The sequence below is a fragment of the Equus asinus genome, chromosome 13 (assembly GCF_041296235.1).
Source record: "Equus asinus isolate D_3611 breed Donkey chromosome 13, EquAss-T2T_v2, whole genome shotgun sequence".
In the NCBI taxonomy this organism is placed as follows: Eukaryota; Metazoa; Chordata; class Mammalia; order Perissodactyla; family Equidae; genus Equus; species Equus asinus.
This window is the reverse complement of record NC_091802.1, coordinates 20,520,815-20,534,125: the sequence shown is the minus strand read 5'-3', so window position 1 is coordinate 20,534,125 and position 13,311 is coordinate 20,520,815. Positions and strand designations below refer to the sequence as shown.

Sequence of the window (13,311 nt, the reverse complement as noted above, 5' to 3'; positions counted from 1 at the left end):
GCCCCCTGTCCTGGCCCAGTGGCTGGCAGAACACTACACAAGGAGCTACTTTCCCCACCACACTCCAACCACTAAGCCCGGGGGACCCATAGTGGAAGCCACAAAAAGGCCTCTCTTCTGAGTCAGCTTCTTCTGACCCCACTGCCACCTCCTCCCACTGGGACACAGGGTTCTGATGAGCTGGCCCTGCCACCTGGCCTCCTGGCCCTGCTTTGGCCCCCATAGGCTCTGGCCCAGCCCTTGGCCCATCTGGGCCTGTTTCCTGGGTTCACCTCTGTTCCCCAGCTTCCTGCCTCAGAGATTCCTGCCCAAGAGGCCTGAGCCTGGCCTGCTTTCTCCCACACCCGTGAAGGGTTTGTGGGGGACCCACTAGGAGCAGGTATGGATGTCAGGACCCACCCCCCCATCAGAATGAGCTCACACTGTCTCCTCCCACTCCCCTCAGCCAGGATACCCCAATTCCAGAGGCTCCAAACTGTCTTTTAATAAACCACAACCAGCCCATATGTGTGCTAACAAGCCTTTTTCTTTATTTCTTTGAAGGACACAGGGAGGGGAGAGCCCCCTGCTGAGAAGGGTCCCATCAGTTGGTGGAAACCAGCAGGGTGTCATCAGGGAGCTTTCCTGGAGCAGGCGAAGGGCTGGTGCAGGTGCAGGAGAGGCTGAAGCTGGGAGACAGGGAGGGGCCGAGGAGACCGCCTCCCCCGGGGAGTGAAGAGCTGCTGGCCTGGGGCTGACTGGAGCTGACTGGGCTGGGGATGCAGCTGAGAGGCAGATGGGGTGTGGGCCTGGGCCGGGCACTTGGGAAGGCCCAGCACCCTCCCTTTCTGCCGAGGGAACTGAACCTGGGGCTGCAGCCTGTGTGGACCACCCCTCTCCTCAGATGGATGGATTTGGGCAGCTGGGGCCCCCGGTCCTGCCCCTACTGAGGAAAATGGTCCCAGCCAGCTGCCCTCGGCACTCCAGGCTGGCTGCAGCAGCCTCAGCAGGGCCAGACAAGAGCGTGGTCTCCCCAGGAAAGAGACCCTCGGCAGGCTGGGCAGGGCTGGGGCTGGGGCAGGGACGGGGAAGGTGGAGGTGATGAGCAGATCCAGACAGCAACGTGCCCCAGCCCTCGAGCCCAGGCCAGGGATCCCGCCTATAACTGCACATGGGTCAGCCGGATGTGACCCGCTACATCCAGGACGTTGATGGCGCAAAAGTTCTTCATGCGGTGGTTGTAGTCAAACTTGTGCACTCCATTCACGGCCACCCTGAGGCGATGGGCTTTACATGTGATGCGCACCTGGACACAGAGGCCACGTCATTTGCCCTCTACTTGGAAATTCCTCAGGACTCAATGCAGGCTCGGGTCTCCCTCCCTCCCTCCTGCCTTCCTGGCACCTTAATCGAGCAGACCCCACACCTGCCTTCTAGCAGCTCTGAAGGATCCATTCTTCACTCAACACGCCCTGGACTCTCCTGCCCCCGTGCTTTTGCACATTCTGTTCCCGCCGCCCAGAATGCCCTTCCTCTTGTGCTCCCAACTCTGCTCCCCTTGCCCACACGGATGATGGCTCATCGCCCTTCAGGATTCTCCCCCCTCCCTCCAGGAAACTGAGCCCTGCCTGTCTTCCCCACATCCTGATGCCCTCCTAGGCGAGTCAGGAGCCCCCCAGGCCATGTCCCCACCCCATCTTCATTCTCCAACTGGACCCTGAGCCTCCAGGGCAGAAACGCTGGCTTGTCTGTTCTCGTCCCCAGAACCTGGCGCACAGGAGGGCTCCGTGCCTGCACTCCTGCAGCGCCAGCCTCCTAACCTGTCTTTTCCACCCCAAACTTTCTCCTGGAGGCCCTCAGAGCACGTGAAAATGTCATCACCCCCATTGCAATAGCTGACACTTGCACACATGCACACACTGTCCTAAGCATGTTATAAACACAAATATCATTTCATTCTTACACGTCTATGAGAGTGATGTTACTATTAGCCCATTTTTAGATGAGGAAACTGAGGCACAGTTAAGTCACTTGCTCACAGTCACCCAGCTATCTAGAAATCAAAGTACAGTGTCCCCCTGGCTTGAAACACACCAACACACTGTATTAAAATCCCAGCTCCCTTCCATGGCCCTCAGAGCCCGACATCAGTCGTTTCAACCCTGGGGGAGGAGCATCAGGGTGGATTTACAAATACGGAGGCCCAGGCTCGCCCCCTCGTTGGCCTTTACCGGCCCAGGCATTGACTTCCCTTCTTTAAGCTCCTGGGGATTTGACTCTATGGTCGGGGCTGAGAACACCTGCTCTCTGTGAGCCAGGCCTCGGCCGCCCCACCCACACGTCCCTGTCCTCAAGGTCCACCTGGGAGGCCCCGGCCCCTGGTCCCAGACAGGCCACGCCCAGACTCCGCCTCTGCAGTAATGGCCGCTCCCTCCGCTGCCAGCCCCAATGCGCCTGCAGATCTTTGCGAGGCGGCTCCCTCTGCCATATGGGTCTCAAAGGCGCGGTGGCCACCACGGAGAGCTGTCCCGTCTAAGGCAGCGCAGCCCCTGCCCCGGGGCTCACTCTGTCCCTCTATTCTGTTTCCGTTCTACAGAGCGTCTGTTCTTATCTGTTGTCTTCTTGTTCCTCTGCCTCCTAAACTGCAGACTCCGTGGGGCAGGACCTCGTCTGTCTGCTCCATGCTGTACCCCCAGCACCTGGGGTGCTTCCTGCTCAAAGTGGGCCCTGAGAGAATAGCTGAAATGATTGTGGAATGAGTGAGTGAATAAAGGAATGACGACTCCTTCTTGGGCTCCATCTGGCACTTATCGGCTGTGTGACCTCAGGCCAGTAACCTGCACTTGTGAGTCTGTTTCCTCATCTGTAAAGAGCAGATAGCACCACCTGCCCCATGTGGGACAGTAACAGTAAAATAATGGCAACAATTTGTTGAACACTTTTTCTTATTCTGTGCACAGCCCTCACCACAGAGGCATCAGCTCCCATCTGGTTCAAGGGGCCCCCAGACGCCTCCCACCCCTGCTCCATTTGCCCCATGAGTGCTGCGGGCTGTGGCAGCTTACCGTGAAGCTCTGGCCTCGGATGAAGGGCATTGGTCCGCACAGATATTTCTCCTCATGCCCCCAAGAGCCGTTGATCATTGTGTTGCGGACCACAGAGTTCTGATTGAAACGGGGGTTCAGGTGGAAGGCGATGTCACTCCCAGAGCGCAGGTTGATGCGGAACCTGGGAGCGGGCAGCTCACATGGACCTCCTCTCACCACTGAGCTCTGGGTCCCTGCCCCTCCCCAGCCCACCCAGAGCCAGGGCGATGGCCAGAATGACCCTGGACTGTCTCTCTCCTCCCCGAGAGCCCTAGCTTACCATTGAGCGTTGGGCAGGATGGTGCCCGACACAATGATTCTCCTGGAGGGGTACAGGCCACCCGGGATGCAGGTGAAGAATGGATTCATCTATTGGGAGGAGAGGGAAGGGTCAGCCAGCGGCAGCCAGAGCAGCCACCATGGCAGGGGGCACTTTGTGCCTATTTCCATGAATTTGGACAGTCAACTGAGTTTGACAACCGTGCCTGTAACATATTTTCAAGAAAGAACTCCATGGTATCATTTCTTAATTCAGTAAATGCCAGATGAAAACTTCCCAGCCTTCTTCAAATGAATGGGCTTAAACTGCCATGGAAAGAACTTTAGGCGGACGTAGGACACTCGGGCTGAGAAGGGAAGGCCACTTCCTATGCTCACTGTGAAGGGACAATTTTAAAAGTGAAGCTCCTGTCAAGAGTCTTCTCGTTTACTTGGGTGATTTTAGGAAGCTCAGCTCACTAGAGCACTGCTTCACTGCTGTCACTGCCCCCCGCCTCCCACCCTGCCCAAAGCCAACAGAACCTCCACCCCTCCTGGGAACACAGTTACGTAGGCTGGGTTGGGATAGCCCGTAGGAGGGAAGGTGGGATTCTGTTGAAAACAGATAATTCATGTGCGAGTGACATATGCACGAGCCCCACACATTCGAGAGGGGATGCTTCAATGTGACACTGAGGTCGTGAGGCTTCAGCCCTTGGATTCTCCATGACTTCCTTCTCATGTCAGCCTTGGCAGGACTTCCTGTCATGTCCCAGGCCCCATCACAGTCAACTGCCCCTCCACCCAGGGCAGCCCCACTGACTCCAGGCCTCCCGTATGACGTGCACTGGCAGGAGGAGGAGCAGCAGCTCCATCCTGTGAGCAGCAGGGACATGCTGGTGTTCGTCCTCGGGATGCAGGGCCTCCTCTCCACATGCTGGACCACTGCACTCCCTCTCAGTGACAGAAGGAGACGATTTCCTGCTGGTCCCTAGGGGACCTGCCTCTGGGACCACTGGGTGAGTCCAGCCACCTCCAGAATCTGCTGTCCCTGGGAGAGTTTCACTCTGTGTCTTCTGAGCAGAGGCCCGGCCCCAGTATCCCCATTCCCTTGCTAAACTGCTTTCTTCGTGACTCTGGGACTAGAGAATTCAGCCCTTGGGGAAGGGGGACACCTGAGGCTGTGATCTGACCAGAGCTTTCAGACTCACCTCTGACATCTGTTGAGGGGCGCTCAGCTCCCTGTGGATCATTGTTTGCTTCTGGAAGAAAGAAAACCAGGTTTTAAGCAGCCCTCCCCAGCATAGAGACCACCACCTGCCACCAGAGGGCACCACATAACACAATATCTGAAGTCAGTTAATCCTGAGGGGGTAACTGGCTCTATGGCCCCAACCAGACCCCCAAAATTGGAGGATATGGGTGTTTCCTCTCTCAGGGGATAAGGGAGGGGCAAAAATTTCCTGTAGAGAAGGAATTTGGCTGCACTGTGGCCTCTGGCCCACCTTTCTTCTCAGGGGAGTTTCTCCAGCACAGCCTCACTTGGCAGGAGGATGGAAGTTGAGGCCTCGGTCTTCTGTGGCGGCCACAGTGGCAGAGGACTGAGCCAAGAAGTGAGTTCCGGGTGTTTCCTAATTCATCAGGGTCCACACCCCTACTCCCTCCCCTCATCACTCAGCCTGGCAGATGCTCAGGGGTTCAGCCCCACCTTTCCTGTGGGTGGGGACTGAAGCCTGGCCCTGCATCCTCCTTTTAACCCACAGGAAGAAGCAAAATGAAAAGCCACGAAGAGAGAGCAAGAGACTGGAAATGGGGGAGCTTATTTGGCCAGCCTGATTCCTGGAGACGAACAGGATGAGGAAATCAAAATGGAGGTTAACCTCGGTACCACACGAGGGTGAGACCATGGCAGAAACTGTGGTCAGAAATGCCCCCCTGATTCTTCCTTGCCTCCTTCCTGCTCCCATCAGCCTTCCTGAGCCTGAGGCCTGGATCTGCTCGCCCTCCCAAGATCACTGTGCTCAGGAAGGGGCGGGGCCAGGGTTGGAGGACAGGAGCATCCCCATTGGCTCCTCCAGAGGGAGAGGAGGACCTGTCTGATGTAGACCAGCCAGCTTCCCTCAGCTCATTGCTTCCAGGGCCGTATTTCACCCAGAAGGTGAAGACCAGCATTTACTGAGGCCTGTCGTGTGCCAGGCTCAGGTTCCAGTGCTCTCCGAGGGAGGCAAGCTTAGCTCCTGTTCCTCTAGTGAGGCATCCAGGCTCAGGAGGGTTAAGCAACTTGCCCAAGCTCACCCAGGGAGCAAGTGATAAAATCCAAAATGGTGCCCAGTTCTGTGTGGTTGTGTCCACCCACCCTGTCCTCCCCAGGCCAGGGCCCAAGTGGGGCTGCCCTGCAAGGGCTCCCTGGAGCCGCACCAGGCCTGCAGCCAGCGTGGCAGGAGGCAGATGCCTGAGCTGGACTGCGATGTGCCAAAGGAAGGCTGGGTGGACAGATACCCGTTCCCCAGCCCCCACTGTTGGGGAGCCAAAGGAGGGGCCGGGCCCTGCTCCCCTTCCTGTCCTGGACCCTGTGCCCCTGAGCTGACTGATCTTCTTGCCCTGACTGGTTTCCTCTTCTACTGCCCGTGCAAACCACACTCCACATTCACTTACCCGGTGCCTCCTGTGTGCCCGGCACTGTGCAGAGTGCTAGGGATACACACTGAACAAGCCACAGTCCCAGCCTGCAAGGCTCAGGGGTGGAGAGAAAGAGTGGGTGGAGTGACGGGGACAGACACAGAAGCACAGTTACAATGGGATGTGGTCATTGTACAGTGACATGCAAAGTCTATGGAGACGCAGTGGCAGGGGGGCGTCCAGCCATCCCCCAAGCAGGGAAGACGCCCCCTAGGAGCGACATTTCAGCAGAGCATTGAAGGGCCTTTAAGGGTTGGCTCAAGGTGAGGTGGCTAAGGGTGCTGTCAGCACCGGGACAGCCTGTGCAAAAGCCTGGTGGCCCCAGGGAGCCTCGAGTGAAGAGTGGAGGATGCGTGAGCTTCATGGGGGAGGGCTGAGGCCGGGAGCTGCCCTGGGGCCAGACTGGGGAGGATGTGGCATGTCCTGCTGGGGAGTTTGCCTTTGTTTAAAAGGACATGGGGCCTTCAGGATTTTTCAGCTGGGAGAGGATGTGACCAGATTTGCTTACAGGAAGGTCCCTGCCACAGTGGGTGGGTGTGAGGGAACTGGGAACTAGACCACGGTCCTCGTGACGTGGGGTCAGGGGGCCTGGACCAGGGCAGTGGCTTTGGGAGGGAGAGGCGTTGGTGCCCTGGAGAGAGGTTAGGGGAGGGAGGGAAGAACCAGAACGACTCCCAGGTCCTGGCTCTGGGCGCCTGGTCGAGGGAGACAAGCAACCTTTGGTGGGGCCCTAGGCCCTGGCTGGCCTGCTGGCCGGAGCCAGCCCCTGGGACCCTCTGACCTTCCTGCTAACAGCTCCACTTCCAGGACTTTTCTTGTTTAACTCACTTGGGGTTTGTGCCCATTGGGTTTGTGTGGGAAATGGGCAGCCTGGGAGAACTGCCTTGTGGAGAAGGCGGGACAGGGCTGTGTGGATGTTCTGTTAAAGTAAAAGGCACCACGGGGTGAAGAGAAGCATTAATGGAGCCAAGAAAGGCAGGGACTGAGCTGAGAGGGAGAGAGTCAGGCAGGTGGGGGGCGGGAGGGTGCTCAGGACCTCGTGGAGGGGCAGTGGGGATGATTAGGCTCCAGGAGGTGACAGCAGGATGGTCCCCCCTCTCTCTCTATATATATGCACCTTTCTCTTTCTCTCATTCTCCTCTCTCTCTCTCTCCATCTCTCTCCTTCTCTCTCCTCCTACCCCTGTAGGGGAGACAGTTGGGTAGGGAGAAATAAGAGAGAGGGGGAAGTAAGAGAGATGAGCTCGTATTTGCCCAGGGCCTCTGTGTGTTGTCCCCATCTCAGGAGCATACTCGATACCGAAAGTGGTAACAACAGCTCCAGTCCAGCCTCCGGGGCCCTGCGGGAATGTGGGCCCAGCACAGCCCAGTCCTCTCAGTTTTCATGAAAGGCCAGAAATCAAGGTTTCCATGTGCTATTTCCTGACAATTTTAAAAATTGAGGTAAAATACACAGAAAACCTACCATCTTAACCATTTTTAAGTTTACAGTTCGTGGCTCTAAGTCCATTCACATTGATGGGTAAGCACCACCACCATCCTGCCTGGACAACTTTCTCAGATCGCATAACTTGCTCTGACCTTTTAAACGCTGGCAAAATGTGCAAAAATTTTAAAACACAGAGAAGGTCAAGTAGACCCTGGTATAGTCCCATGTGGTCCATTTTGTAGCCTCTGACATTTATTGCCCCATGAACTCACACAAAACCTCGAGGGGCATCAGCAACTATGCCCCTTCCACAGATGGGGAAACTGAGGCTGGGAGAGGCCAAGTCGCTTGTGTAAGATCCCAGAGCCAATGAGGACGGCAGAGCTGGGATCTGAGCTGGATTCAGTTGGACTCTCAAGCCTGGTTCTTTCTAGACCCACACGGCCTCCTAACCAGAGTGGAAATAGAGAGTGACAGAGAGGAGTGGACTAGGAATCTGGAGACTGAAGCACAGGTTCCAGACAGAGACAGTGACACATGAAGGATGAGACACAAGAGCTGAAGATGTGTCCCCAGAGTCACACGTGGGGTTTGGGCTCCCCCAACAGGGCCTAGACACAGCTAGGCTGAGCCTGCCCCGAGCCCCTGGGACAGGTGCCAGGTGGACCATCTGACCTGGAAGCTGATGGAGGACAGTTGCACAGCGCCGGTGACAGAGAGGGTGTCCACGCGGTGGAAGGGCACACGGTGTGGGTACTGCACAAAGAGGCTCCCGTTCAACATCACCTGCCAAGTTGAACGCATGTTCCAGGAGAGGGGTCCCAGGCCAGGGCAGGGAACACACCTGGGCCTCCGGGACCCCTGCTTCTAGAAACTAAGACCATCCATGCCTTGTAGGTCAGGGGCACCGGGCTCCAGAGCTGTGTCAGTTACAGGAACATGCCTGTGATCCAACCTCAATCTGTGCTTGGCTCTCCTTGTTGGCTTTTTAGTTCTTATGGTTGTTTATTGCAGTCTGTTTTCTGTCTAATCATAGCTCCCCTGGGTGTTATTTAAATATGCATAAAAATGTTCATAGGGAACAGAGGAGAGGCGACCTCAGGCTGCATATGGCAGGGATGGGAACATGCACCTTCACAGAGATGCGTGGACACCGATATACTCATCTCCACCCATCTTCCTAAGCCCAGAGACAGGACTCTGCTCGCAAAAGCAATTTGCAATGCCTTGCTAGCCATTACTAGAACCTGGATAAAGCTTGCAACAATATGGCCAAAAAACAAATGTTCTCAGGGACTTGGATGGACCAATGGCTACAGCAGAAGAACAGAATGAACTCAGTTTTTAAAGCCCCAGGAGGCCAAAAAAGCCCATGGTGACTTATCTGGTTCTTAGTCCCTGAGTAAAAGAAGCAACAGGTGCTCCTGGACGAGCCAGTGAAGGTGCGTAATGAGGTGCAGCCATCAGTAACACCCTTAAAGGAAATGGTCCTGTCATCTGTGGATGGTGCTGCTCAGCCAGATCTCAATGGGTGTGGTTATTTAAAGGCTCTTCCCCAGGTCTGTTAGCGCTGAGGGGATGGGCAGCGGGAGGGAGGGGAGGAGAGCTCCTGCTCACCTGGAAACAAGAGCTCAGCACCAGGAAGCTGAGCTCAAAGGGACTCCCCCTCTGAAAGGGCAGGTGTGTCTTCTTCTCCTCCAGCCCCCAGAGTCCTTTCTTCTTCGTGTTGCAGACCACAGACCCGCCCTCTTCAAACCGTGGGTTGAAGTGGAAGGCAATGTCATCGTCACTGCGGCCTGTCTGAAAGTCCACAGCAAACCTAGACGAGGGAAATCAGAGAGTCACCTGTAGCCTGGTTTACAACAATGGCAGGAACGGGGGAGCCTCGATCGACTTTGACGGGTGTCTCTCTGGGAACTTGCAGGTGACTGGCGATCGTCAGTCTGTTGTCACTCTCGTTACCATGTAGCGCTTAGTGTGTTTTTGTACAATTATTGCATTTTGCCTTCACAGTGTGATTTTCCTAAAAATAAGTACAAATTGGGTAAATTGTTGATACCACCAGCAAGAAGCATAGGTCTTGGACACTAATTAAAAATTCATGGGACAGAATGGGAAACAAAGACAGAAATGGGAAAAGTGCCTAAAAGAGCCTTCGGCACCAAGTGGACACTGGTTGGAGGTGTACCCATGTCTGCTCAACTGGGAAAGAAGAGAAGAAATTCAAAGCACAGGTGGAATTGATGGGAATATACCTACAAACACAGGGTCTAAACGGGGAGGCATGACTAAAAACTAAAATAAAATAAAAATGAAATAAAATGAGATACAATAGGAGGTGTCGAACAAATATGAGCTCTCCTGGCATGAGAATTTTCATCAAATTACATTTGATGGCAACTTTAAATGTTTGAACATTAGCTGAATGAGGGTTCCAAAGATGAGGGCAGTTACGGGAAACAGAGGAAGGGAGATCTTGCACGTCTGGGTCAGAGTGCACAGAGTTCAACCCTGTAACATGATCACCTGCCTCTGGGCTTGCCCGCTTCTCTCCTTAGGCTGAGAGCTCCCGTCATCCCTATGTCTACGGGGACTCTATGTTAATGGTGCCAGCACGCTATTGGCAGATGGCAGTGCTGCCATTCAGTGTTGGCAGGGGCCGGGTCCTACTCATCTGGCATGTCCAGGTGCAGGTAGCTCGGAGGGTGCTGGGTGAACCATCCTGAACTGACAGGCACCATGGGTTGCTAAGGGGCGAGGCTGCAGAGAAACCACAGTTCCAGGTACCTGGTTCCACTGGAGGGTAAAACAGTTCCACGGACAGTGATCTCAAGTCCCTCCTGGAGACCCCCTTGGATTATCCCAGAGAAGGGGGTGACCTGCAGAGAGAAGACACATTCTCCTCTGAAATCTCCAGAAGGAACCAGCCTTGCTGACACTTTGGTTTTCGATTTCTGACCTCCAGAACTGAGAGAACAAATTTGTGTTGTTTTAAGCCTGGCCAACCGGGCTGCTGTGGACTTATGACCAGTGTGTGTTAGTGTGTGTCTGAGTGTGAGTGTGTGTGTGTGTGTGTGAGGCAGGGATCTCGGCAGGCAACAACACTCACTCTTGCTCTGTATGGCGCAGGAGGGTGGGTTTTGCACTGGTTTTCTGGTCCACAGGCCTGGGCTCGCCTCCAGCTCCTGTGCTGGCAGCTCTGCTGTTAGGCGGTCACTGACCTGTCTGCACCCAGTTCCCTCCGTGGGATGGCGGCACCAGAGCCCCAGCCTGGCCGTGGTCTTGGGAGGATTAGACGAGGAGCCAGCCGGAAAGCCCTTGGCTCTCGGGCCTGACAGCGGCCGCTGTTGGCATGAGGGTGACTTCATCCCTGTGCCGGGTCAGGACTGCTCTCTCCTCTGGCCATGCCTGGAGCCTGAGAACTTTTCCTTCCCTTCCTGTCCAGAAGTGCAGACAGCAGAGCCAGGCCCTACAGGCCAGAGGGTGGGCAGCCTCCTTCTGGAGGCTCAGTGTCACCAGAGGGCCCCCAGCCCCCCTGGCAGAGGGGCTCACCTGCAGGAGGCAGTGCGAGGCTTACCGCCAGAGGGCGCTGCTGCCCAGAGGTCCCGAGGCCCTTCTGGTGGCGACCTTCGCTGTCTGCATTTCCTCATTATTCTCACAACAACCCAGGCCATTAGTGCCACCTCCACAGATGAGGAAACTGAAGCACAGGAAGGTGTGGTAACTTTCCCAAAGTCACACAGCTGGTGAGTGATAGAGTGGGGTTTGAAGCCCAGCACCTGTGCCTGTAACCGCCACACAGCCTCCTTCTCACCATGAAGCACAGAACATCCTCCCTCTTGGCTCACTGATCGCTTCCCTGGACCAAACAGTGCGTCCTGTCCTGCCTGTAGTCACAGCCTCGTCCCGGCCCTCTGAGGAGCTGGGTCTCAGCAGCACAGCTGGCCGCCTGCCCTTCCCGCAGCACTTAGGAGGCAGCAGGGTGGTCCCAGCTGCTGGAGGTCACCAGGTCCCCAGGGAGCTCCTGGTGCCCGTGGGGACTGCACCCGTCCGCTTTCCTGTCCAGACTCCAAGGCCCTGTCTGAGCTCTCTGCTGCCCACAGGAGGACTGTCCTGATTTGAAAAATCTGGCTTTGAATTCAAGGACTGGAAAGTAAAAACCAGTCAGCAGAATGATACAGTTGCAGGGCCTGGCCTAGTCTCCAGGGTCCCCATCTGATGGAGAACACACCCAGGGGGACACATTCTGTCCCGGAGGCCCTGCCGCCTGCCTGCCTTCCCCATTATCACTCTCTGCAGGTACCTCTCTCCTCTGTGGTAAATCAAGGCACCTTCCTTATCTGCCTCTTACCATCGGGGATCTGGGTCCAGTGGCCCCAACCTCTTAGAGCCGCAGTTCTTCCCTGTGTGACGCGGGGATGACAAGCCTCACGGGGTTGAAATGAGGCCACCTGCAGACAGGGCCTCCACACAGTTGACACAAAGGTGCAAAAGACCGCCCTCTGTGCCCCACACTGCAGGGACAGCCCCACTCCTCTCACTCCCGAGACGGCCCCTCTGCAGACACCCTGGACCCGCCCTGGCATCATTACCTCACCTCAGGGAGCACCAGCTCCTCAGGGGCCTTCCCTGCTGTGCTCAGACTCCTGCCAATACTGAGCCCTTCCGAAGCCCCATGTGTGCCGGGCACATGCAGGCACCCTAGAGATGCTGCCTCCCTCTATCCTCACCCCAACCCTGGGAGGGGGACAGGGTCACCCCATTCTACGGACATGGAAACTGAGGCCCACAGAGGTCAAAGGAACTTGCCTGAGGTCATCCAGCTAGTCGGTGTCTGAACCCAGGAAGGCCAGCTCCAAAGTAAGTGCCCTCGACTGCCATGCTGTGTTGTCACCCTCCCCAGAAGTCCTGTTTACTGCTCTTCATGCAAACAAAGCATCACTCTTCTCGTCAGTACTCACGCCTGTCTTCTACCCCCTCCACCAGCAATAGGACCAGGCCCCCAGAGGGAGCTCAGGAACCCTTTGTCACACGCAGGAGTCCTGGTGCTCATCACCCTCCAGTCCTGAGAGGCACAGGGGAGACCAGCGTGGAGCAGAGGCTGTGTCAGGATCTCCCCATCTGGCGTTCCTGCCTTTCTTGTGTTCTCTTTAGGATGCCCCCTCACCCACCTCCTGCCTCCCAAGAGTCTTTACCTCAGAACCCCAGAGCTGCTTTCCCCGGGCCAGCACTGCCCCACACCCACAGCCCAGCACTCACTGGGTTCAGGTAGGGAGGCTGGGCACAGGTGAAGACCATCTCTCCACCGCCTCTGTGGCCACCACTGTTTTTCACACCAGCTGGACAGTTGTCTGCACTGGGGAGGACTCCACAGAGATATAAATGTGATTGCGATTTGGCAGTTATTCAATGGGAGGGAGCCAGGAGCAAGAGGAAGCGGATCTAGAGAGATAAATGTTGAGTCCTGGGGCAGGAGGGGCGAGGGGGGACCTGGAGAGAGGGAAGTGGAAATTCCCCACCCCAGTGACCCTTCCTCCTCTCTCCTCCTGTGTTGCACCCCTGAGACTGAATCATATCTGGCTCATAGAAGTTCAAAGAGCCTGACCACACTGACATGACTGTGAGTTTCTAGACGATTCTGCCCATTAGTATGTAACTGTCTCCTGAGGATGCTCAGTCAGCGTTCCGAAAACATTGGGGATTTTGGACAGGGCCTGTGTAGTTGCACATGCCTGAGCCCGGGCTGGTGGTGGTGGTGAGAAGGCCTGGTTATATCCATTTTACACACAGAGTAACCAATGCTCAGAGAGTCTAAGGGTCATACTCAAGGTCACACAGCTCACATGTGGCAGCCTGAGCTATATGAGGATACTTAGGTTCT

General features: G+C 56.0%; 1 protein-coding gene across 1 annotated transcript; it reads right to left on the bottom strand.

The window, feature by feature from the left end:
- Positions 1-506: 506 nt before the first annotated feature.
- Positions 507-12,824, bottom strand: LOC106844597 (galectin-9B-like). The gene is made up of 8 exons (XM_014862127.3): positions 12,690-12,824; positions 10,218-10,309; positions 9,048-9,249; positions 8,106-8,216; positions 4,535-4,585; positions 3,346-3,434; positions 3,045-3,207; positions 507-1,285 (listed from the first exon to the last, which is right to left on the bottom strand). Exons 1-8 carry the CDS (start codon positions 12,726-12,728, stop codon positions 1,139-1,141), a joined length of 894 nt encoding a protein of 297 aa, XP_014717613.3. The 5' UTR covers positions 12,729-12,824; the 3' UTR covers positions 507-1,138.
- Between the last annotated feature and the right edge of the window lie 487 nt (positions 12,825-13,311).

Coding starts and splice junctions, on each gene's coding strand:
- LOC106844597 (XM_014862127.3), bottom strand. CDS start 12,728: ATGGTCTTCACCTGTGCCCAGCCTCCCTACCTGAACCCA. Junction 4,586..8,105: donor TGTCCTCCATCAGCTTCCAG/GTCAGATGGTCC, acceptor TCTTTCTTCCAG/AAGCAAACAATGATCCACAG. Junction 3,208..3,345: donor ATCCTGCCCAACGCTCAATG/GTAAGCTAGGGC, acceptor GCCCGCTCCCAG/GTTCCGCATCAACCTGCGCT.